The 24,985-nt window shown below is 55.0% G+C and overlaps 8 protein-coding genes across 8 annotated transcripts; 3 read left to right on the top strand and 5 right to left on the bottom strand.

Annotated features, from left to right (window-relative positions):
• Positions 1–317: 317 nt before the first annotated feature.
• On the bottom strand, positions 318–1,062 carry PG985_011576 (uncharacterized protein; the record flags this gene model as incomplete). The annotated part of the gene is made up of 2 exons (XM_066831343.1): positions 318–890; positions 1,009–1,062. 2 exons carry the CDS (start codon positions 1,060–1,062, stop codon positions 318–320), a joined length of 627 nt encoding a protein of 208 aa, XP_066679393.1.
• A 2,325-nt stretch (positions 1,063–3,387) lies between these two features.
• On the bottom strand, positions 3,388–5,400 carry PG985_011575 (uncharacterized protein; the record flags this gene model as incomplete). The annotated part of the gene is made up of 3 exons (XM_066831342.1): positions 3,388–4,851; positions 4,921–5,264; positions 5,340–5,400. The coding sequence occupies 3 exons, from the start codon at positions 5,398–5,400 to the stop codon at positions 3,388–3,390; spliced, it is 1,869 nt and encodes a 622-aa protein (XP_066679392.1).
• Positions 5,401–7,564: 2,164 nt separating this feature from the next.
• PG985_011574 (uncharacterized protein) lies at positions 7,565–10,931 on the bottom strand (the record flags this gene model as incomplete). The annotated part of the gene is made up of 7 exons (XM_066831341.1): positions 7,565–8,511; positions 8,697–8,778; positions 8,832–8,891; positions 8,942–9,180; positions 9,231–10,190; positions 10,377–10,792; positions 10,843–10,931. The coding sequence occupies 7 exons, from the start codon at positions 10,929–10,931 to the stop codon at positions 7,565–7,567; spliced, it is 2,793 nt and encodes a 930-aa protein (XP_066679391.1).
• Positions 10,932–11,734: 803 nt separating this feature from the next.
• PG985_011573 (uncharacterized protein) lies at positions 11,735–13,793 on the top strand (the record flags this gene model as incomplete). Its single annotated transcript, XM_066831340.1, has 4 exons — positions 11,735–11,910; positions 11,973–12,559; positions 12,618–12,875; positions 12,922–13,793. The coding sequence occupies 4 exons, from the start codon at positions 11,735–11,737 to the stop codon at positions 13,791–13,793; spliced, it is 1,893 nt and encodes a 630-aa protein (XP_066679390.1).
• A 398-nt stretch (positions 13,794–14,191) lies between these two features.
• On the bottom strand, positions 14,192–16,551 carry PG985_011572 (uncharacterized protein; the record flags this gene model as incomplete). The annotated part of the gene is made up of 3 exons (XM_066831339.1): positions 14,192–15,042; positions 15,095–15,296; positions 15,373–16,551. 3 exons carry the CDS (start codon positions 16,549–16,551, stop codon positions 14,192–14,194), a joined length of 2,232 nt encoding a protein of 743 aa, XP_066679389.1.
• A 1,456-nt stretch (positions 16,552–18,007) lies between these two features.
• Positions 18,008–19,124, top strand: PG985_011571 (uncharacterized protein; the record flags this gene model as incomplete). Its single annotated transcript, XM_066831338.1, has 3 exons — positions 18,008–18,067; positions 18,119–18,206; positions 18,274–19,124. The coding sequence occupies 3 exons, from the start codon at positions 18,008–18,010 to the stop codon at positions 19,122–19,124; spliced, it is 999 nt and encodes a 332-aa protein (XP_066679388.1).
• A 135-nt stretch (positions 19,125–19,259) lies between these two features.
• On the bottom strand, positions 19,260–20,318 carry PG985_011570 (uncharacterized protein; the record flags this gene model as incomplete). The annotated part of the gene is made up of 1 exon (XM_066831337.1): positions 19,260–20,318. The coding sequence occupies one exon, from the start codon at positions 20,316–20,318 to the stop codon at positions 19,260–19,262; it is 1,059 nt and encodes a 352-aa protein (XP_066679387.1).
• A 465-nt stretch (positions 20,319–20,783) lies between these two features.
• Positions 20,784–24,924, top strand: PG985_011569 (tetratricopeptide repeat protein; the record flags this gene model as incomplete). Its single annotated transcript, XM_066831336.1, has 2 exons — positions 20,784–21,206; positions 21,463–24,924. The coding sequence occupies 2 exons, from the start codon at positions 20,784–20,786 to the stop codon at positions 24,922–24,924; spliced, it is 3,885 nt and encodes a 1,294-aa protein (XP_066679386.1).
• Positions 24,925–24,985: the final 61 nt, after the last annotated feature.

Here is a 24,985-nt window from a genome sequence, read left to right as displayed (position 1 = left end):
AGAGAAACCACATGTCCCTTGAAGAGAAATGCTATATATATCCATCAATCGTAATCTCGTCTCATCATCATCTACATGCAAGCGTAGTGATTTATGTTCTTCAATGTGTTGTTTCCGTTCCATATCCAGTAATCCCTTTCCAGTCTCTCCGCTTCGAGACTAGAAGCCCAAACATATCCCAACGCCAATGTACATATCTTATTCTTTTCTTTGTTTTGTTTTCTTTCATCTCTCAAATAAACATTAAAGTGCGAGGTGCGAGGTGCGAGGTGCGAGGTGCGTGTGCGTGTGCGTCTCTGGTCGCTTAGGCGTAGAGCTTAGACGTAGACGCGGCGGTGCGAGTGGGAGCTGGTGCGGCGGCTGTGGGGGCTCCGGCTGTGTCGGTGGCCGTGGCGGTGGTAGTGCGTCTCGCGGGTGACGTACGTCTTCTTGCCGCCCCTAGAAGAGTGGTGGTGGCTGTCGCCGCGGTGGAACCAGGCGAGGACGGCGGTGAAGAAGAAGAAGATGCAGTTCATGATGCCGAACGCCCAGCAGGCCTTGAGCATGGCGCACGTCTTGTCCGTCGTGCTGTGCACGCCGTTGACGTTGGCCGAGCCGAAGATGCCGAAGCTGACGTCGTACGAGGAGCCGCGAGTAATGTGCGTGCAGTCGGCCTTGGCGATCCAGGCCAGGTAGTAGACCGCCGCGATGAAGGCGCCCACGAACCCGAGGTCGATCAGCGACACGAAGAGCGCATTGGTCGAGGAGCGGTGGTAGCTGAACAGCGTGAAGATGGCCCAGGCCAGCGCCAGCACCGACACGATGAACAGGATCAGGATGTAGTCGGGCGTAAGAGCATTCACCGTCACATATCCGTGGACAAAGTAGGCCAGCATGCCCATTGTCGGGATCTAAGGTGAGCGAAGAGTGTTAGTATTAGGCCTTCATGTGAACTGTGCGAAGCGACGCAGCGAATCGCGTCGCATCGTGAAGCTCACGAGAGAGAGCACGGACGGAGGGGCAACTCACCAAAGTGACAATCTGCATGAACCGCCAGAACGTAAAGAAGACGGCGAACATCATCTTGGGCAGATTTTGTTTGGAATCGCACAGAAACTTGTTGGTATTGGTGGCACGAAGGCGGATTGGTTGTCCTGTATAACGCTGTGCGCTTTACCAAGAAAGCAATTGGACGTAGATGGACCAGGCTCGTCGCTCACAACCGGCGATGGGGAAACGAGAAGTGAGAGGGCTGGGTGAACAAGAAGGAGGACTTCAGACGGGATTGGGACCCTGTGTGCGTCTTAAGAGAAATCCAAAGAGAAGGTGTAGAGTCGCAGCTTGGCAAAGCAAGGGTGGTTCCCTGTTTTTAATATAAAACGAAGGGTAATAAGAATATCAGCCTAGATCAATTGATCAGTCTGATCTTTGGGCGCGCGACGACAGCGCAATCGACGAAAATCGACAAGTCTTCCTAATGGTGGTGGCTGGTATTCCTTGCCAATTGGACCAGGAAATAGTTCGTCTCCCCTCCAAGCTGCCGCGATTGCAGGGCAACGGGTGAGCTAATGACGTCGCTGATCAGCGCTCGGAACTGCCTAAAGCTGCCTGGCGTACAACGTTCCGGGGGGATCAACCTTGGACTTTTGGAACTGAGGTTACTTCGGACGACCAACAAGTGCTTGCAGGTGTGTGTAAGACAACAACCAAAATGGATCTCGAGATTGACGAGTTTCCCAGGAACAAAACAAGAGAAATACAATACGTATGGCAAGTAGAAGGATACAACTCCCTTAACTTATATAGGCAAATGCAGGAAAAGAAAACCTAAGGTCGCGACAGAGTCCTAGGTCTGCGGGTCATCGGGTATGAATTTTGTAGGTGGTCAGCATCCGCTCACCGTTCTACTGAGGTCTTGGTGTGCTTTGGTGTGCTCTGGTGTTGTCAGCCCAGGCAAATGGAAAATGGCGGGGGCTGGCAAGCTGGCAGCGCTGTCTTGCTGCAGCAGCTTTTGTCTTGGGCGCTTTTCAGCAAGCCACGTTTTTCTGACCGAGAACCCCTGTCTTGTCTCCAATCAATCCAAGTGGTTGGCTGACTGTCCTTTCGTTCGTAGACTGATTGATCATTCGCCAACTGCGTTGTCCTTTGTGAGACCCAAGTGCCCAATTGGACGGTGGACTTGGTGGTGTCGTTGGTGGAAGTTTTTCAAAGTTGAGGGTGTCCCCGCCAAGACAGGGCGCGGCCAGTTCCTTAGTTCCTGGCGCTGGAATCTCCCGATTTGACTTCAGCACTTGTTCCCGGCGGCCATGTGCAGGCCGCGGCGCCCGGCCGAGACCTTATTCTTAAATCTCGGGCTTTTGGGTGACGTTTGGCATGCAATCGAATGAGATAGTCGAAACCTTTTCTCGACTTCAAAACAGATATAAACCCAACACGTTGTTGCTACTTCTCCTTCATTCAAACTCGTTTGCCAGCGACTTCAGAGTTCTTCATGCAGGTCCTCCGTGCTTGGCGCAAACCCACCAGTGTCGCATGCCTGCAAGTTCGTGTTGGGAAAATATCTCCGTCCACCCGTTTTGATGCAGAGGCAGAGCAGCCCAACTCCATGCGACGGCTCCGTTCGCAGCCAGACCGCCTATCCAAGGGGTTGGCGCCTTTCAAGCTGCCCATATGAAAGTGCGACGCGCTAAACGCGACTTTTCGTGCGAATCCAGGGTCTTCTCCATATCTCTGCATCAGTCCACTTCTATTCCTTGCCAAAGACATGGACCCTGTCTGTGTATGGGAACCTCTCGTCTGACGATTTCCCGGTCGGCGGATGGTTACGCATGACGACAGGCAGCATTCGGGCAATCATGGCAGATGCATTATCTTGGAACAGTCTCTGACAGGGCACACAAAGTTATGTTGCCAACTTTCAGAGGACTTCCAAAGCGGCGATTCGGCAGACTCGAGAGTCAGTCATACCTCCCAACCTGACAAGCCTTGTGCGCCCTGGGTACTGATCGACCACACTATATCCCTGATTGTGGGATCAACATTGGCGACGGTTGGCTCCTCACTCAAAAGCGTCGCTTAACATGAGCTTGAGGTACTTGGGCGTTCCTGTGGCACAACGATGGACTGCTACCAATGGAAAATGATGAACCCGACAACAGAGTATCCAGCCTGCTGTTCTACCTCAGGCTTCACACAGTCAGATGGGCTATCATTGGCCACTCTGCCACCATCAATCTCGATTATGCAAGGGGCAAGTGAGGCCATTCCCGACGTTGCTATCCTGGGTCTTTGAATGTTAGGACATTACACGGCATCACATCGCCTTATGATGGACTGAATGAATGAGATGGTGGTATATCATTACATGCTTTCGAAGAACTGACACGCTAAATTGCAAATCACGCCACACTACACTACGCAAGCCTTCATGCCGCCCTCCAGGTTCGCCCCCGCGAGCCCGAGCTCCTTGATGAAGATATCCGCCGCCTTCTCGCCAACGGTGAGCGCCGTGTTGTTGGTGTTGGCGCCGACGTTCTCGGGCACGATACTCAGATCGGCCAGCTTCAGTCCCTCGACACCGTAGACGCTGAGGTGCTTGTTCACCACACCCCCTTCCTCGCGGGGCGCCATCTTGCAGGTGCCGAGCGAGTGCCAGGTCGTGTTGACGTTCTCGCGCAGGAACTGCACAATGGCCGCGTCGTCCTCGGCCGTGTACTCGATATCCTTGACGTCCACAGCGGATGCAATGGGCGCCTCGGTCTCGACGCAGGCCGCCTTGGAGCCCGCGGGGAACTTGGGGTGGCCCGCGGCCAGCTCGCCGCGGTACATCTGGGTGCGGCGCATGAGCTCGCGCTGCTTCTTGTAGGCCCAGATCTGCTTCTTGACGTCGATGTCGTCGGCGTCCGTAAAGAAGCCGACGTCGAACTCGGCCGGGTCGTCGAGGTCGGGGCTCGTGATGTGGATCTGGCCGCGCGAGTAAGGGTAGGCCGTGTACGTGCCCGTGGTGACGTACTGGCCCTCGGGCACCGAGGCCGGGTCGCCCAGGAAGCACATGACGGCCGCCATGAGCATGAGGGGCCGGGCGGGCGCGTCCTTGAAGTCGGCGTCCCAGGACCGGCGGAACTCGGGGCCCAGCGCCGTCACCTCGGCTTCCGTGGGGCGGATCTTGGCGGCCCAGTCGACCGTGTTCCAGCCGAGCGTCTTGTCCTTCTTCTCCAGCATGGCGGCGAAGTCGGCGCGGCCGCTGAGCAGGGCGTCGATGGTCTCGTCGGGCCGCAGGCCGGTCCGGTACGGGTACAGCAGCAGCTGGTGGTCCTGGTACTCCTCGCCCACGCCCGGCACGTCGGCGACCAGGTCGACGCCCGCCTTCTTCAGCACCTCGGGGTTGCCGAGGCCGGAGCGCTCCAGCACCGACGGGGTGCCCATGGCGCCGCAGGACACGATGACCATCTTGCGGGCCCGGACCGTCTTGACGGGCGCCGCGGACAGGGCGATGCTGGCCTGGAAGTGGGGGTTGGCGCGGTACTCGACGCCGCTGGCCCGCTTGTTCTCGTCGAAGAGCACGCGCGCCACCTGCGCCTCCACCACGACGTGCAGGTTGGGGTACCGGGCCGGGTCGGCCAGCTTGGGGTGCAGGTAGACGTGGGCGGCGTCCTGGCGCTTGCCCTCCTTGGACACGGTGCGCAGCCACTTGCAGCAGCCGTCGTTGGAGTCGAGGTCCTGCAGGTCCTCGATCTCGCGGATGCCGACACTGGCGGCCGCCTTGATCAGGTCGGCTTCCGAGTCGGTGCCGCGGTGGCCGCCGTCCGTCACCTGGACGGGGCCGTCGTAGCCGTGGACGGCCTTGTCGCCCTTGCCGTGGTAGGTCTCCAGCTGCGCGCGCCATTGGTATCAGTCTCTATGCTCATTTTCCCCGAATGCAGGAATGCAAATGTTGCTCACCTTCTTCATGTACGGCAGAATCTCGTCGGCCGACCAGCCGGGCGTGTTCCAGGCGTCGAAGTCGGGCCGCTGCGCGCGCGTGTACATCATGAAGTTGATGGACGAACCGCCGCCCAGGATGCCGCCGGACGGGACGATGGGCTCGCGGTCGGCCAGCTGCGGGGCCTTCTTGCCTTTGTAGAACAGGGCCGACTTGTGGCTCGGCTGCAGGTGCGTCAGGAAGGGCGCCGGGTTCACGACGGTCGGGTCGTTGTGGTTGTTGCGCCCGCCCTCGATGACGAGGATCGACAGGCTCGGGTCCGCCTCGGCCAGCCGGGCGGCCACGACACAGCCGGCGGTACCGCCTATGGTTCGATATTCATTAGCTTACTGGCCTTCATCGTCGAAAGAACGGGAGAGCGAAAGGAATCAAATCTTACCTCCGGCGACAATGATATCGACCTCCTCGATGTCATCTGCGCTCTTGGTGTGGATACCCATTTTGATGGCTTGGAATGTGCGGGAAATAGAAGATGCTGGTTGGGTTTACTGAGCCGGCAGCAGGAAAAGGGAATGCAGTCGCAAAGGCAGGCTGGTTAAACAGAAGATGGATAGTGTCTCAGAAGATCAGTATCCTCTCGAGGGGGATGTTGCCCTCTATTCATATGCGACCCCAAGGCGAAGCCCCCCTCCGCAGGATCAACGCCAACATGCACGGCACGCCCAACCGCAAGCAAGGGTCTGCGGGGTCTGCATCGCACAGTGCAGGGCATGTGGTGTCCTACGGGAAGCTAGCGGCTGACAAGTCTGTATCACCTAACATATTGCAGGAGTCTCGAAACACGACCCTACCCTTCAGCCCTAGCTGGCCGCCTGGAACCGTTCCAGACCCAGCCTTGAAGGGCGACACGAAGGGCCATGGAGGAGGCTAAGAGGGCGGCGTACCTCGCGAACTGCGCAGCATGGCCCCCAAAGACGGCAAGATGTGGCATGGGAGAGCCTTCATCGAGGAGAGCGGCGCGGGAGGCGAGCCCACCCTCTCTAGCCCGTCTCCATATGTCTCGGAACACCTGTTACATGGGGAATGGCGGGCTTGCAGATTTCCCAACTCTCACCAAGATGCAAGCAAGTGTGGGCGTACAGTAATCTCAGTTGGCGCGCTATCATTGGTGGCCCCCAATGCGGAGAAATCACCGGGCATTAGGTTGGATCTAGATAGGCCTTTTGCACACACACGCACCACAGGGTCCTACGCACACTGTGCGTCCGGTTCATGCGGGAAAGGAAAGTACATCCGCGAACGGGCATTGGTGAAGCATTCGTTGCTGCTAAGCTGGGCTTGGTATGGAGTCGGTTGTAAGCAATGACAATAAACAAGCCCCCGCTTCTCATTTGCTCCCCCAACCTCTGATCTCCAGATCTGGGCCCTATACGGACAGGGCCCTTCCCCGCATAGCGCCAAGTAGTGTGCACCCCCCCCCAGTGGGCTGGATTGGGCAAACCCGACACCCGAGGTTTTGCGTCGGCCTGATATGCCCCATAGTGCCCTATTGTCGCTCATCTCTCATTGGTAGATTGCATGCAAAAGCAACTCTCAGTGGGTATGTTTTTGGCATATCCTGGGCCAAACAAGGGTTTCACGACGAACGACAGGATCGCTGGAAAACCGCTGACATTCCCGTCCGTCACCCCCTATTTAGCGCGAGGAAATGCGAAGTCGCATTACATAAATCCAGCTTAGGTCGAAGACGAAAAGGACCAACGTATACGCTAAATAAAATTGGATTTCTGTTTGGTTTCTCTCGTTCAACAACAGCAACCCCTGCAACGATCTACACTGAAGCTATGTGTTGTCGGATGCCAAGCCGACCTAGATTAAATTTCCGTTGCCCATCTCTCGGCCTGCCTGATTATCGTGAAACACTGCTAGTAAATCCGCGCTACCAGTGACGCTGTCGCCCACGATGCTAACGATGCCGACCTTGCCAACGCAGTCACCAGCTGTCCTGTCTAAGTCTAATGCTCCTTCTGCTTCAGGCATCTCATGTACATTGCGCCCACCCTGACGCCGCGCTAAAGAAGTTAGAGTTTGGGAAGGGCTAGCCCATGGACTAATACAGTAAGTCGCAGCACTGGTAGCGCCCGGTAGCGTCAGCCCCTTTAGCCTTATCACTGGCGCTACCCAGGATCGCAACTGTCCCGGCAGCGTGGATTTCCGTTCGTAGCGCTGGCAAAGTTGACGCGCAGTCGGGCCTCCCTCCTGCTCTAATGCGCCTGTTGTGGCGCGCGACTTGACAGCTGGGTGGCGGACACCGCAATCCTAAAAGGACGGACGGACTGGCGACGGGCCCTCGATCCGGTCACCTTTTGGAACTCCTGGTGATACACTGAAGAAATAACCTGGAATAAATGGTTCGTATAGCAGTTGACTAGTCACGGATGTTTCGCGATTTAGCGGTTATTCCACTGCTTCGGCTGCTGGTGATTTCTGAATTGCCATTTGTCGAATGTAGCAACTTGACTGTCTATTCTCTCATCTTTCTGTCATCTCCCATCTGCAGAATTTGACTGTGATGGGAGTCAACAACTACGCGAAAGTGAAATATGAAGGGGTTTTGGAGCTAGTTACAGAGCCAAAAAGGAAGAAGAAGAAAACCCTTTGCCATCAGTGCCTCTCCACGTCAGTGTCAGTTCCTGACTGACTGTACACTTCTTCTTCCTCCTCGCTGTCCGACCCATCCCCGTACGGATCATCGTACGCCTCGTTGACGTAGTCTTCGTCTAGCTCGAGGGTCGCGGGACGCGCCTCGACTATGCGTGGCGGAACTTCCCTTGACGGTTTCGCGGGCCGCGTCGTGGGGGCCTTGGATTGGTTGGGCCTGGAATCTCTCATGAGGGGCCTGCCGGGCTGACTTGAGGTTGAGGGGGCGTATTGCGTGTGTATATTGCTCTTGGTGGCGTACGCAGACTGAGGCTGTCGAGGTTGCCCGTCCCATTCGTCGTTCCGTAGACCCCTGGTCTGGGCCCTGACGTGATCCGGTTTCCGAACGATGTTCACTGAATGCATACTTGTTAGTATCAGTACATGCCGCGATTCCAAGATGGCCTTCTTACGGTACTGCTGGAAGTCGCCGACCACTTCCTCCACCCGATCGAAGTGGCTTGGTAGCAGGTGTACTTTTCTCCATCTCGACTTCTTCATGGCCTGTTCTGGGGTCAGTTTAGCTTCGCCCAGCTTCTCCAGTCTGTCATAAGAGGCCAAAGCGATGGCGGTCTGGAAGGCATTTCGGATCTGCCGACCGTTCCAGGTGCTGAACTTGGACGTGCCTGGGTCGTCGCCCATGTCTAAGTCATGTCTGTCAAAATGCTTCTTCGCCCAGGTGAGGAGTTTCTCGCGGTCGAACGCAACTGGGAGCTTCTTGTCGCTCTCTTGGTTGGTTTGCTCGATGCGGTCGAGCATGTTGTTCCAGATCTGCGTGTTGCCGTCGCTGTTGATACGCTTGTAGTGGAGGGCAACGTGAATCCGTGACTTGAAAGCTTCGTCGATGGAGCCTTCCCGGTTGGACGTCAGGAACAGGATGCCGGAATAGTACTCGAGCGTTCGGAGAAAGACTGACGCACGAAATCGTTAGTGGATTGGATGGTCACACTGGAATAAACGCGGAATAATAGGCCTAGAAACCGAATAACAGTTCTAAAAACGGAATAAAACAAACCAGAGACGATTCCATTCCTTTTCAAGTCATTGATGTCTCTCTCCACAAGATATACATCTGCCTCGTGCAAGAGCAACACACAGTTCCAGCGGTGCGCGAGACGAAAGTGGGACTGGAGTCGTTGTTGAATCTGACCAGGGGTTGTCCCCAGATCTCCACAAGTCTACATAAGCTATTAGTGTCAACCGCCATGAAGAATCTGACTGAACAACTGACTATGGGGTAAAGAGGCCGCGGCGGTGTGGTATACGCTGCAATAGTTTCGGCAGTGCTGGTCTAGACATAAGTCAGCCATTGTTCCATGCAGTCAGTCTAACCATACTAACCTTTCCGACCCCCGGGGGCCCATATAGAAAGATGATGAGTCCGCGCCCCTTACCACTGACGAGATCAAGATCTCGTCCGGACGCGGCATTCTGTTCCTTTGACTGGTTTTCCGTATGGTCTTCTACCATAGCTTTCAAGATGCGCTTGTACTTTCCAGGTATTACCAGATTGTCGAACGGCTCCCCTCGTTGCTTTTTCTCCTGTGGCAACAGTCGAACGCGGCTGACTGTGAGCTGGTCTGACTCTATGGTTAGTGTATGCAACAACAAGATACCATAGCAAACTCACACCACTCCTTTGTACGGAGGCTGTATCCTACCACGTAGTCTGGTAAAAGTGCAAGTTGTTCTTCTTCCAATCCGTGGATCTCTTCGTCTGGTATAGAACTGGGAAAAGAATCGTCCTTTAAGAACTTTTCACATCTTCCAATATCAACTTCCTCGTCTGAATGGAAGAATGGCCCACGTAAGTTCGGATTGGGCCCAACCAGAGTATAGTTGGTTTCTTGTATCGTTGGGCGGGGTGCAGCGATCGCTTCTAGCTTTGGCCGGGAGATCCCTTCTGTGTCGGACTCGTACCCGCTGATGAAATCCACAAAGAATTCACTCTCGACAAATCGGTTGTCGTGGCTAACAGATCCTTCATATATGGCGTGACCATAGCGCGAATTGACAAATTGGCGCCCTTGGTCACACAGACCCTTGATGCGATTTTCGTCTGCAGCGAACTGTTTGGGGAAGTAGGCCAGGTCCGTGATAAGCCTTTCACCCGAGTAAGGTTGAATTTCCAGATCGTATGCCGTAGGACCAATCCGTGCCCCATCATACTCAAAAGCCAGAGCCCGCAGCAGAAGTGGGTTGACCTGACGACCGACCTTGCCGGCAATATTACCTTCTTTTGCATCCCTTCGGCCTCCAGTGATACAAAAGACTTGATAGGCATACGATCGTGTGGTGTTTGACGACGTATAGTTCAGAACCAGGTCGCCTGGGTTGAATAGATGCCAAAGATCAGCAAAGCGTATCGTCTGCAGTTCACGGCTCTGAATCATTTGCCGCAGGGTGATAGCATAAGCCAGATGAGTTTCAATGATGGCGGCGAAAAGCTCCAGGTGCTGGAGCTCTAGGCGCATAGGCCCTAAGTGCTCGATTTTATCGTGGTCAAACTTGTCCGGCGTCGAGTCAGCGTGATTAATGGCGCCTAAACCATCCGGCTTTGGCTGCTCCCCACCATCATCATCTCCACCATCTGTATTCATACACAGCCTTTGATTGTAGGACTTCTTGAAGCTCGTCACGTATTCTTGGATGCTTCTCCAATGGGTCATGAAGAGCTAAAGGATCTTAGCAAAACACCAATTTTAATCTAGACTGGCATATTCACTTTATAAGGCGGCAAGAATCTTTGGAAAATGGCCGTTAGCTGTTTGTTTACATGCGGTATGATTGGGGTGCACCGACGCTTGGATTCCATCAATGAACTTCTCGCCCGAAATCTTTGTGAGCAGACCGAGGACCATGGGCGATCTAATGACAATACAACAGGGCATGCCCCTTTGTAGTGGATTCTGCTGTATCCCAGCTGCGTCTTTCTTGACAATCTCATCAATGTTGGGTTCCTCGTAGAAAGCCACGATGGTGTGTCGCTTATTCTCTTCGCTCCTGACCGTTTCCAGTGTGGATTTGAGCCCACGCTCCGGCAGCTGTAGGATCGCAACTGTTGGTAAAGAACTGGGAGTTTCGTCTCCAGAAAGCTCGCCCTTTTCCTTGACGGAATCGTGCGTTGAATCTTCGTCACGAGAATCATCGCTTATCTCATCAGAATCAACATCAAGAGATTGCCTCTCGTCCCTAAATATGTGTCAAACAAACCCACAAGGTGCAAGAGAGGCCCCCATTACATCAGACTTCTTACGATACTCTCCAACTGAACTATGCGTTCCGCAAGGTTGGTGAGCTGTTCTTGGACTGGTGGGTTGATTGGCAACATTGTGGGGTTGGCCACTGGAGACGTTGAGCGTTGTCTCTCTTCCATGGATGGTGACGCGGTGAGCGAAAAGACGCTCTACAGGGGCCTTCTTGAAGATATGAACCGTATTGGGTGCGGGCTCGCTAGGACTTTGAACAAGAGTCATGGGGCAATTGGAGGAGCAGGTAAGAACAAAACCCGCAAGTATTGCGCGAGGAACTTCATCCGAGTAACGTTTAGATTTTTGAGATGGCTGGTAGCTTGGGAATCGTCCACAGCACAGATTCTGTGGACTGTCAAGCCTGGCTGCCTATCCTGGCTTGGGTGGCAATTTATTTCTTCTACGGAAAGGCAGGCACCCGACAACGGCCAATATCAAATGCAGAGTGGCCACCAATGTTGTGCAACCACTGAACGAGCTCACCACAGTGTCAAGATCCGATCCGGCCAATGATATTTTTGCATTACCAGATGCCCCCATATGCACCCGCCCAGCTCGCTAATAAGGATGCATGGTCGGAAGCGTCAGATGTCAGAGCCTGATTTCCGAAGGATTTGGGGTACCCCAGCACCCCCCAGCTATTCTACGCCAAATCAGGCTGCTCGTTTTCATGTTTTTTCCAATATCGCAGAAGATGCTACCGCGTTTACGTAACTCGTTTATACGACTTATTTGGTAGACACTTGGATTAAACACCTACGTATCCTTGAAGTCGTCTTTTGCAAAATCAGATGATGACATCTTTTCGATGGCGGACAGCCACCGTCATGCCAGCCGCAGTCCTGATATCGGGTCGGTCTCCAAGGCTATTCAACTGGCGACCATGGGACTCAAGCTTGAACCAACCCATGGCGATGTGACATCATATCTCAAAGGGCTTAATGGTTCAGGTCATAGAGCGTTGGACCTATCAGAAACCTCTGGACTCGGAATTGAAATTCATAATACCCACCACAGCCTGAAGCTTACATTCGATAGCGACGGAGAGGATGGAAAACTGTAAGACCAACCTCAAGCTTCTTTCGCAGTCACAAATATCAGGATTGACTTACACTGCGAAGGGACTTTGATGAAATCTACCAAGAATGCAGAGAGTCGCAGCAGGAACTGGTTCTTGTGCAAAAGGCCTACCTCCGGGAGTCCAGGAAATTCCAAGTTCTGGGAGGCGTCACTATCGATCTCGGGGAAGACGAAGTTCACTATGAGAACTTCCAAGACGTGGGAGAGGTTGTCGATGCTGCTTACGGAATCCTTGATAAGAAGTTAAACTCAGTCAAGCCGGAGCCAGAGGGCAGCTTCCACAAACTGGCAGTGGGTATCCGCAAGGGGTTCCACGGGTTTCGCCGGAACGCCAAGAATGTTGAACCCTTCCTAGATTTCATCCCTGACGCTTCGGGGTATGGCTCAATCCTTTTTGGTGCCCTCTCCATCGTTCTCAAGGTGGCTGCCGCGTATGAGAGTCTAGACACCTTGATTCACACTGCACTTCACGACATACGAAGGATCACAGACTCGCCCACCAACCAGATTCTCAAGGCCTTGGGCACCGACGCAGCGCTGCACGAGAAGATGTCCGCCCTGTATGCGAAGATCTTTGGCGTGTTACGTCTGGTCACCGAGAGGGTCTTTGCACGCTCTAAACGATGGAGTAAGCTGACAAACGTCACGTCTATTAAACATAAGCCTTGCCGACTAAGTTTCAACAGGCAAGTTCAAGCGGGCCGTCACCCATCTTGGCGATAATGAAGACGAGTTGTCCAGGCTCCGCCTGGAGATGCTGCAGAAGGCGGATGATGTACGCCACCTTGTGCAGACGATGGGCGTCATCAAGCTGGACCGGATAGAGAAGAAAGTCGGTGCCATCTTGGATTTGGATTTGCAAGAGAGAATAGAACGTGGCAATGCTCTTGTCCAGCTCTATAGCCTCCTCACGGCGTCGATGGAAATGAACAAAGATATGTCCAGTAAGTCCCCTCCCGGCTTTACTTTCTTCGTGACTTATTATTCTAGGGCAAATCATATCACGCAAGGCGAAGAGACGAAGCCTCGCTACTGCTCCTCCACCACTGCCCAAAGTGGATGTCGATGAACTGCTCGAGTCAAAATGCTTCCCGGTAACAATGATCGAAGACGACTGTACCGAACTTGGTAACATTCGCAACTTACTTGGCGGAGGTCGCGACTACGAGAAGATGAGATACCTTTCCGACCATAACCGTTTGCAGTCTTTTGTTTCACTGGACACCTCCATGGTGCTCATGGTTAACGGCGGAGTGGGCAGCCGGGACGACCAGCTATCACCGGTGTCGTATGTGGTTGCGAAGCTGGTCAGCACGTTACGGACAGTCCAACAGCAGAACCCATTCATCATTTCCGTGGTGTTCTTCTGCGGCCAACACCAAAACGACGGGTATTCCGGCTGCCGGGATCTGATAATCACCCTCATCCTGCAGCTCATCGACCAGTACAGGTCCTTCAGCGACGAATTACTCAGCGAATGCAGCTGGTGTCTCGAGGAGCACGATCTCGCCGGCCTCTGCGACCTATACGAGAAGATGTGTTACGAACTGCCCGAGGGCACGATGCTCTACTGCACCCTCGACGGGCTGAGCGCCTTCAGCTTCCCGGAGAAGCGGCTAGAGGAGGTACAGATGGTCGTTTGGCGACTACTCTCCCTCGCACGTGGAATATCCGAGAAGCCGAGCGCGTGTATCAAGCTTCTCTGTGCGACGCCGGCCATCTGCCCGGGAGTGGAGACCGTCTTTGAGTCGTGGGACATCCTCGATCTCGATGGCCGTACTACGAGTTCCGTACGTGACTGTATTGACTGGGAAGATGGCCCTCTTGCTACGGGCATGATGTCGCAAATGACACTGGAGTAAACGTTCCCGTAGGGTTCGGGATTAAGTGAGCCCGAAATAGGGGTCAATTGTGGGGAACCACGATAATCCAATTCGGATGTTCAAATTGGTAGTCACAACTGTAGTAAACATAGCAGCGGCATAACCAGAATCCAGAATGAGAGACTTCAATTTTTATCTTGGGATAATCACCTATGAGCCACAACCCTTATGCTATTCCTTTCAGAAATTTTGTGCTTGGGACACTAGCATAATCGGGTCCAGACGACAAAACGAAACCTGCCCAGGGTAGTGGTAATGTGCTAGCGAAAAGAGAAAAAGGAAAGTGAAGTTCGACACCATCGCAAGATCCATAAACAGAAGATATGGAAATGGAAAAAAGATACCCTTTCCTGTGTACTGCCCCTCTTCCCCATCCATCAGCGAATGCCTTCCCCCCTCGCAATCTGGTCATCTGAAATCGTGTCATGCACTTCCAGTAGATACTGGTCGAACTTGCCGGCTACCTTGATGACATGTCTTAAGTGGCCGAGGTTCAGGGGCCGCTTCTTGAACTTGGCCAGCTGGCGCGCCGTGGTGATGGTGTTCCGGATCTGACGCCCGTTCATCGGGTACTCGGCAAGCTCGTCGACGTAGGACTCGAGCGTGTCGAAGTCGATGCTTCGGTCTTTTCCTTCGAGAGTCTGCAGCCGTTTGAAGAAGTTCTTCCAGATCTGGGCGCGCTGGGGCTTGCCGAGATTGTCGTAGTGGAGCGCGAGCTGTATGCGGGACTTAAAGGCTTCGTCGAAGATACCGACCCGGTTTGTCGTCAGAATGAGGATCCCTTCATAATACTCCAGGACGCGGAGGAAAACAGAAACCAGAGCATTTCTCTTCAGGTCGTTGAGCGTGCGCTGTTCGAGGAACACATCGGCCTCATCCAGAAGGACGACACAGTCCCAGGTCTTTCCTAGATGGAGTGCTGATTCGAGATATCTCTCGACTGCTTCTGGCTTGGTACCGATGTCCCCACAATTGATAGGATAAAGGGGCTTTTCAGCTAATTCAGCTAGGCTCTCCGCGGTAAAGGTTTTGCCAGTGCCTGGGCCGCCATGAAGCAGTATGATGAGTCCATTACCCTTGTTAGTGACCCAATCAGTATTCTTTTCGGATTCAATCCGGTTCGTGATAAGGGCGTGGACAAGCTCCTTTGTCTCCTCACTGACTACCAAATGGTCAAAAGCTTCCTTGAACCATTTGACGTCTTGGATTTGGTCGACTTCTAGGTCTTCTATTCTATCGTTAGTGTAGGTGAAATATGATTTATCTTGGACATTACTAACGCCATTTCTTCTTTCGCAAACTAAAACCTGGGATCGTGATAGGGAACAATGTTTCATGACCGAGAGGTGGTCGATCTCGATCCATTAATTCATCAGCCATGAAGCTGCCTGTGGCCATGGTTTCCACATACTTCGTTCTGAAACCGGCGCTGTCAGAGTGAAGTAGTCGATAAGTTGGGAAGTCTACCATGAACCTCTCGTCCTGTACCTTTAAGTTAACAATGCTCTGACAGGAGGCGTGGAATAGCCATCTGAAAGTTCGATGGATGTGTGCTTACATTCGATAGAATCTTTTCTTCATTCTGTTTCTGGTAAGAGACAAATTGCCTGCGACGGCAACGCCAAAACGTCTCACCGCGTTTTTCGAGTCGGCGTCTTAGGTCTGTACTGGCGAAACGTATCGGAAACATGGAAAGCGTGTCAATTCTCACCTCCGGCTGGTTCTTAGATACACGGATCGAGAAGGATGTTTTCTCTGTGCCCTTCCAGAATCGATCATTGTAGTTATAGTACCATATGCTGATGTCGTACGTGACTTCTGTCAAACCGCCAGTAGTGTCGGAATCATCATCGAAAACCTGGCCATTGGTATGGCAATAGAGTGTCTTCTTCATTTTGCTCTGGGCTGTGGAATATTCTTCGTTGCTGACTGTTCGATGACTCCGTCCCGGGACGAAGTCAGAAATGGCCTCACTCTCGCAGAACTCAGGAGTCTTAGAGTTCTCATCAGGCAATGGACGACCAGTAACCCAGGAAATCGCCTTGCATCCTCTAGTGCCAGAGTCGGAATTCCAGACGAGTGTCTCCCCAGGTTGGAAAAGGAAATCCACTGCATCACGAGTTATCAAACCTTTCTCCAATAGGGCATGGACCCCTTGATATTTTTCTTTGTACGTTTCCTCGATCCAGTTGGTAAGGAGCTTCAATAGTTCTTGCTGATCAGGCCTCAAGCCCTCCAGGATACCGGCCGATCGGAAGTGATACCAAAAGAGAAACGGCGACTCAAGGTCGGCATCCGCCGCTGGTACAAAATAGTCTGGGTTATGACGTTTCACTCCCTTGAAGAATGCTTCCGCCGCTTCTCTCATAGAGGAAGAATAAAGCCTGATGGAGTGAGAAGCCGGTTCGGGATCTGCAATTGCTGTTGACCCTGTGCGTGTCGCTTTCTTCAAGAAATCACCCAAGGGGGCTTTCGGGGGGTATTTCATGTACACCACGAAAGCAACATTACCCAGCCCGCTCAGATAGGTGTCTGGCTCGGACAATGGGATGTTCCCTCTAAGATAAGGGTGAGTTCCCTTGACATTCCAAGATGGCGCAGCAAGATAATAGGTCGGATCTTGGTCCAGAAGGTGTAGGATTTCGAACGTGGGGACTTTCAGGCCCTCTTGTAGCAGAGCAAGCTCCTGTTCAAGTTCGCGTATTCTGCCAATGGCAGTCGACTTCGGCGTACTCATCTCTATCATACGGGCGTGCTCGAAATTATTCCAGCTGTCAATTCGGGCGGATAGTACAGGAGGGGCTGAAGCGAGGTTTGATTCGCCTATTACAACTCCTTTGTTCTTTCCCACGACGTGCATAGGCGATCGAAACACAATCTCGCGAGGTTCTTCACGCGATGATTTGGTGTCTTGCGATGATGGTTCCTGGCTTGCCAGGCGTGACAGGCGTGACAGTGTGGTTGGTCGAAGTAAATCCTGTATCCCCATGCCAAGAATACCGTAATCATCACTGAGTGCTGCGGACCAAGGGACAGGTTCAGTCGTAGCTTCGTCTCGCTTCGAGTGAGAAAGAACGTCTATTTGCCACTGACCCCAGTCGAAGGAATCGCTTGTAATATGTGCGTCATATAGAACCCATAGTTTCTGTCGTCCTAGGTCGCTAGCGGTGGTTTGATCTTCAGAAATCGTAATGCTCTTACACAAGTTGGGCTCAGCTACGAGTTGGTGTTGTTTCTTATCTGAACCCAGATCTGTGCCTTCTTCGCGTTCCAGCATTAGCCCGACTTCTTGATTGACTTTCAGATTCTGGTGATCTTTGCCACCAATAGTAGTAGGACCCTTCCTAGGTGTAGGGTGAGACATACGCTTTGCGGTATGTCGCTGTAATTTTGTGGGTTGTCGTCGCGGTGGACACAGGTGGTCATCTGAATCATCCAGGCGGACGTATTGTTTGGTCTTGACCGATAAAATCCGATGGATGAGAAGTGTTTCCGAGAAAGTGACGTTCTCGGACTGCTTTAAATAGCCTTGGTCGCGCTGTGAAGGGATCAATCGAATGACGAGGCGATGGCTCTGAACACCTTGTCAAACTGAGATCAAACAACCCATCAGTAAGGCTCCCGTCCCCGCATTGCTTTCTCCCCATCGTTGCACAAACTAGAACGCAGGGTGCGAGCCAATTGGGTGCGAACACGTGAGATAAGGCACTTCGACTCAGCCTGAATACCACGTGCTGGAGCTATGGTCAGGCTCCGCTGCTTGGGGCCTAGTTTACCTAACGATAGTACATCGACGCTCCTTGTCTACACACAAATACCATTTGGCAGAATGAAACGAGGGCCCTCCCTGCTTGAGAGCTGGTATGGGGCCAGAGTTTGCTGCCCAAACGAGTAAGTTAGCCCGACATGTCAACGTTTGTGCGAACGCGGGCGACGCAATACCTAACGAATGCTACAGAGTGCCGGAAAGCGGCTGGAACCCAGCCCAGAGCGCATACCAAAGCCTTATGTGTAAACTGAAGGCAAATGGGCAAACCCAGTTCGCAAACAATCAGAGGATAGAAGAGATTCAGTCTACAGTGCAATTATGCCTGGATAAATATACTGCGAAAAGGGGCTCATCGAAAACACGAATTTGGCTGTGCCGGCTCTCATCTAGAATTAATTATTATGCCAACATTCTGGATGTACTCATGCAACACCATCCCGAATATGTCTCTCTTGCTTGGGGTGCATTCAAGCTCATATTCATGGTAAGCATACTGTTATACTCCTTAAATCTCCGGCTGACACAATAGATTCAGGCGGTCCAGAACCACGAGACTTGCGACATATTGGCCAGAATGGAGGCCCACAAGAATGCAATTTATGAGGTTAAAACCCAGATGATCGGTAAAAGGAGCCCATATACCTGTATAAGAGTATAACCCGGCTGTTAACGAATATAATAACTACCTAGCATTCCAAACACTCAACTCGAGCTCGGCTTTCAGCGCCAACCAAACTCTGAACGACATCCAATACTCGAACATCATGGCCAGCATCTCTGCCTCTGCTCTAGGAGATGCCCTGGAGAGCTTCTGTCACCATCGCACAATACTGAATTTCCAACGCCGGTCTGATATGGTGGTCAAGCAACTCGGAGCCTCACCACAGCTGAACAAGTGGGCATTGACGGATGATTCGGGGCTGATACTAGTCAGGGGTTCCTTCAACACACGCCATGCACTGTACAAGCTCTTTGTCGGCATTGGCGGTCAGCTGCATGAATCCGAAGTTCCATGCATCATGGCTTTGAAGCCACCCCCGAGTCAAACTGGGTCGAAATCCGGTGCGAAAGTATCAGTAGTGGATATTTTGAAGCATTTGACGCTGCAAGTACTGCGCACATCGACTGGTTTGCAGACGGAGAAGAGCGTGTCGCTCACATGCACCCAGTTCCAAACCGAGACGACAGCCCAGGGATGGCTGGGCCTTTTGGAGATGTCCATTGCCCGGGCCAGCCGCCCTGTCTATTTGGTCATTGACCTCGACGTTCTTGACGTATCGGCAACAACCTATGAGCACTTCGATTGGGTCAAGGCGGTCCTGCGAATCATGGATGACTTACGCAAGAAACATTCTCGCGCGCAGGTCAAGGTGTTACTGGGGGGTTTTGGACAGGGCCTTACGTCACAACTGCGAGGGTTGGATGGGCGTTGCCCTCTTGTGACTATCCCGACCAGAAAGGCAAAGCATGCCCAGCCCATTGGCCCAAGGGGAGGTCGTGGCGCGAGGGGAAGGAACTTGCTGGCTTTGAGAAACCGATGATCATGGTTATTCCGAGAGGCGAGGGTGTTGTTGTTCTCTTTATTCGTCTGCTTTTCTTTTCTTTATTTGTCTTTCAGGGGATGGTTCTCAGACATGTATTTGGAACATACAACCGAAATTATCAATACAATCTCTCTAAGTAATATCCTGGACCGGCCCAGACAACGAGAAGTACTCCCCCAGAACTACACCCTCCAGCTCTTCACGCCACTCCACCACCCTGATCCCGCCTACCCCCGTCCGCCCCTCCTCCATCCACTGCTGCACCACCCCCGGATCGAAATACAGCGGCTCGTCCGCCCGACCCAAGACAGGCACGATGTCCGCCAGCATGCCATGGCGCCAGAACCCGAACCGTGCGTTGACCTCTACCCGCATGCTAAACCGTCGCCCCGGGACCCTACCCACGCGCTTCTTGTTCCTCTTATGTGGTGGAACCGTCACGATGAGCGGGAGGATCAGGTGTTTGGGGATCCCGCCGGCGTCCACAGGATCCTCGGCCACGCTGACGATGAGGCTGTTGTCGTCGTGGCCCAGGCACGCGACGTCGATCTGAATAGCGCCCGTCTCCGCCTTGATGCGCTGTCGGCTCTTGGTGGCGGATACGGCGGCGGCGTCCCAACCGAGCTGAAGACTGAACTCCCCGCTGTCGACGACTTGGGCCGTCGTAGGCTGGCCTTTCCATCCTTCCGGGCCCGGCATGGTCTTGACGATGGACGGGTGTTGAGGCTCCTCGTCGTCATTGGAGTCCCCATCATCCGACTCTGATTCGTCTCCATCGTCTACTGACGGTGCGTCTTTGAATAAGACCTTGATGGTGGCCCCCTTGACCCGGCTCAGCCAGTCCCTGCTGTTCCAGCCCGCCGCCGCCACGAGCTGGAACCGCAGCCGCACCAGGTAGGCCGGGACGCCGTTGTACGTGCCCGCGAGGATGGGGCGCAGGCACTCGGACCGGAAGATGCTGGACGATACCGCCGCGGAGATGACCCGGCGGGGGATGGAGAGCTCTTCCGGCCTGTTGGTGCAGGGCGGCGCGGAGAGCTGGCCGCCGGTTTCGCCCTCGATGGTGAGGTTGAGGGACTGAGAAAAGTCGGTGGGCTCGTTTGTATCCTCGACGACGCCCACGGCGAAGTCGAGGGTCGCATCAGGGTTCTCCTTTGCGTCATCGAGTTTGACTTCGGTTGTCGCGCTCATCTTGTGTCAGCAAGCAGTATACTTTCCCGGGTCTCAATGCCAGCGAATGCAGGCAAGCAAGCGAAGCTTTATGTGTCACATCGATAAAAGTGTTGGTGTCGCGGGGATTCCCGATTCAGCTGGTGTATGCTTGTCTCGCCCATGTTCAGCTGGGCTTGGCATTTTTATGCTGCTGGTTCCAGACCCTCGGTGGCTGCAGGCTGGGAGGGGAGGAAGCCGTGGGGATTGGACAGTCTAGTCAATTGGAGGCCTTTTTTGTCATGCCGACGGGTGTCAGGACTTGCGTGGCTTGGTTTCTTTTTCCGTCGTGGAATGTGTGTTGAAATGCACCCCTTACATTAATCGCCTCTCCCAGTCCCGCCCCAGATCACTCGTGACAGATTGCGCAACCAAACTCGATGATAGCATTGAAACCAGTTCAGAATTTCATCATAGGGTGCAAAGTCTACCTGCGTGGCAACCAATATGGAGCCTTCCCCCTATCGAGGCATCCACACCTCCCTTTACCATACCCTCCCTCCAGATGCCGTCCAGCACCTTGAGAGGGCCATCTGGCTCAAGATGATTGGGCGCACAGGCGAAGCCAGAGAAATCTATCACAACGAGCTGAACCACTTCCGGAAATACCCCGTGGTAATAACGGAGCTGGCCGACCTCGAGCAGGAATCCGGACGATGGGGGGAAGCATGGCGCATCTTGGAGGCGGGACTGAACGACTTCGAGGGGACCAGGCCTGATCTCTACAGTCCCGAGTACCGACTAATGGCTCTTACGCGGGCCATGTTGGGAACGCGATACCGCGGCGATCTAGACTCCTCTGCCCACGAGGTCGCCCGGACGCAACGTTGGCTCCAGAATGTGCCGATTGATGATTATACGGATATCCAAGTGCGTTACCGCTCTCCATACGTTTTATTCCCCAACTGCGACGTGATCCCATTGACTATCCAATTGATCACCCCATTGCTTATTCCAAGTCCAGGCAAGCTGCATCCGCCGATACGTAGTATGCTATCTGTTCACGAAGCTTTACTCGGCCTACGAGAATGACGAGGCGGAGCGCATCCCGTCCTGTGCGTCCACCGAGCCTTGGAACGGGCTGCACGAGCTGCGTCGCTCACTCTGTGCTCGCGGCATGACCAAGGAGGCCAACGCGGTATTCCGCGTGGAGCTGAACCGGACCGCGATTGAGGGCCGCGAGCCGGTGGTGGAAGAGTTCTTGTCTGTACTCGCCGGGGTTCCCGAGACCAGCGGTCGGAGCTATTTCGAAGCCGTCGTCCGACTGCAGTGGGCCAACACGCTGGTCATGCAGCAGAACGTGCCCCGTGCCTCGGAGGAATTGGACATGTCCGAGGCGGCGTTCAACAGGTTCTGCGATGTGCATAGCGTTACCGACCGGGCCGGCGCACCCCATATGCAATCTCTTCAATATGAGAGACTATCCTGCATTCAAGACCCCATAGAGAAGCTGAACCAGACCGAACTGCTCGCCGGTAGACTCGAACAGATGGAAAGCGCCAAGACCGGATCGTGTCTGTCCGACGCCGCCGATCTCGTCCACCTCTTCTTCAAGTTCACGGCCGACCCGGACTACCAGAAGAAGTACTTTGACCTTCAGGCCCGGCTCGAGCGGTACGACGAGACGGTGAGCGAAGACATCACGGACCTGGTCCAGCACCACAACAGCCTCATCGCCGTCACGCTCTCCATGTCGGTGGACCGCGAAAAGTCGCTCGAGTGGATCGACGGGTTTCTGCAACGGCACACCGGCTTCAGATCGCCGGCCATCCTGGCGTCGCTGTACCGGTCGCAGGCGCTGCTGTTCCGGTCGCTGCGTCGCATGGACGAGGCAAGCGAGGCCGACAGGAAGGTGGCGGCGCTGGACGGCTACATGCCCCTGATCGGGGAATGGATCAACCACCGCAGCGCCCCGACCGTGGCTCCTTCCAGAGGGTATCCGGGCACTACGAACCGGGAACAGCGCGAAGAGCCTGCGGATGATGAGGAAGTCGTCGATGAACAGTTCTTTTGGCCTTGGAGAAACGCGATGCGGGGCGAGAAGGGGGCAGATACGACAACAATCGACCTTCTGTGGGAGTGGTCTTTCGAGGACGTGGCTGCCGGCCGTCTCGCCGTCGAAGACTTCCGGGAAATGATGGGCGTCGCCGATCCCGACATCAAGTTCGACGTCAGCCCCCGGAGGGTGGCAGACATAGCCGGGGTAGTGGGAAGCGAAAAGATGGACGAGCTCGCCTCCGTCATCTACCCGGAAAGCCCCGACGTCTCGACATCGCAGGAGGCCCAGTACGAGCGCATCTGCCAGTGGCTCCGCGCGTACCCCAAAGGCCTGCGCGAAAAGCGCCTCTTCTGCCTGGTGATGCTGCGCGACAGCCGCCAGGTGCACTTCTCCCAGCGGAACATGCTGGACCGCCGCCTGCGCGAGCTCGAGAAGCTGCTCGAGCTGGACAAGGCCTTGCCCCGGATCATCCGCGAGACGTTTCCGAGCCACCGGCCGGCGTGGGTCGGGGCCATGTCCATGACGCTCGTGGCCCAGCTCGGACCCGTGGCGGACTTCACCCGGGACGGCCCGTCCCGGACGCTTCTGGAGGCGAAGAAGTGGAACGACGACGCGCTCCAGGAGCACCGTCGCGTGAGCGACCGGGCTTCCTATGCCATCTTCCTGCGGGCGGGGGCGCAGATCTGCCTAATGAACATCTTCCGGCTGCAGCAGGTGCTGGAAAGCCTCCGCACGATGGGCGCGTCCCTCGGCCTCACCATGCAGGAGATCCAAAGCCTGCAAGACGACGGGCTGAGGATGGTGGAGGAGGCTGACGCCATCTTGTCCCGGGCCGAGATCCACGCCTCGTGGAACGACGGGCTCGACAGCATCGCCCACCGGCAGAGCCTCACCCGCTTCCACGGCAGCGCCTACACGGCCATCACGGCCATCACCCTCCACCTGACCGACCGAGAAGAAGACATGATGGCAGCGGAGCGGGCGGCCCGCGGGGCCTGGGCGTGGGTGCAAAAGTACAAGGCGCGCTCGCTGGCGCGGACCCTCGGCGTGCGCAGCTACGACCCGCCCGAGCTGGTCGGCCGCATCGTCGAGGGATCCCCCGAGACCCGGACGCTCTACGAGGAGATGCTGGGCCTGAGGCGGCAGATCGACGAGGCCCGGCTGATGGACCGGTTCAGGCTGCGCCGGCGGCTGGACGCCCACCTGGACCGCATGAAGACGAGCGACCCGCTGCTGTGCCAGCTCGTCGACCTCCGCGAGGCGACGCCGTTCAAGGTGGGCGACATTGCCCGGCTCGAGGCCCAGGCCGGCTCCCCTCTGGTGTTGGTGGATTGGTTTTACCTCCCGCCTTACCTGGCCAACCAGAAGGGGCAGATGCTGCTGTTCACGGCACGGGCGAGCGAGAGGCCCACCATGGACGTGGTGCCCGTGAGCGAGGCTGACGTGCTGGCCTGGCAAGAGGAGTACCTATCCCCTCCCACGTGGAAACACTATCGGGAAGAGAACCTCAACACTTCCGAGGCGCGCGGAAAGTTCAACGCGATGCTGGGCGGCCTCGTGGCCCCGCTGGTGCATCACACGAAAAGGGGCAAGGTGCTCGTGCTCTGTCCATCGAGCATCTTGCACAGGATCCCACTGCACGCCTTGAACCTGACGACGACAACAACTGCGCAGGAAGGCGGCGACGGTGCTCCTTCTGCCAAGACCAAAACCAAAACGGAGGCCCTCATTCATCGCAATCCTGTCATCTACACGCACAGCCACTCCCTGTTGCGGTCCTGCGCCGCGGCGGCCGAGTACGCGCGGCATGACCCGGGGGCTCTACAGGCACTGTTCCTATCCGGGATCCCTGAGACCGAAGCGGAGGGATACGCCGCAGGCCGTAAGAGTATCCGCGATATGGCGGGCGGCTTTGGTGTTGATCCCATGATGGACGCGAGCGCCGGCAAGGCCGAGTTCCTCGAAAGGGCCACCAAATCCCGACTCATCCATCTCCATACCCACTGCAACTGGCGCGCCGGCGATCCCCTGAACCACCACGTCGAGTTTCCCCAAGTGCCCGATACTACTGCCGCCACCGACGACAAGGCGCCGCGGCCGAAACTAGATGCGGATGACGGGAAAGCACCAACTGAACGGCCCGTCGACCGTCTCACCGCCCGCGAGCTCTTCGACGTCAAGGTGCCGGCCAGCACCCACGTCAACCTGATCGCCTGCCAGGGAGGCGTCGCCGACGTGCAGCTCGGGGACGAGGTCATGGGCCTCGTGCCCGCCCTGCTGTACGCGGGCGCCAGCTCGACCGTCTCGACGCTTTGGAGCATCGACGACGGGGACGGGGCTCGGTTCGCGCGGCATTTCTTCGATTCGTTCTTGCGGCAGTGCCGGAAGAAGAAGAAGAAGACCGGAAGTGGTAGTGGTAGTGGTGACCAGGTTGGCTTCGTGGATGTAGCCAAGGCCGTCCGGGAGGCGGCGGGGGAGCTAGATGCGACCAACGCGGAGCCGCTGTACAAGTGGGCGGCGTTTGTGCTGCATGGGTTTTGGCGGTTTCCGGTGTCGACTGCGGACTTGGAGCGGTTGAAATCACGGTAGCGATCAACAGACGTTGGTACATAATGTAGTCCTGGTCAATTTACTGTGTACATTGTCGCAA

This window comes from Apiospora marii (assembly GCF_038362585.1).
Source record: "Apiospora marii strain CBS 49790 chromosome Unknown utg000009l_segment0_segment0, whole genome shotgun sequence".
Taxonomy (NCBI): domain Eukaryota; kingdom Fungi; phylum Ascomycota; class Sordariomycetes; order Amphisphaeriales; family Apiosporaceae; genus Apiospora; species Apiospora marii.
This window is presented reverse-complemented; position numbering and strand designations above follow the sequence as displayed.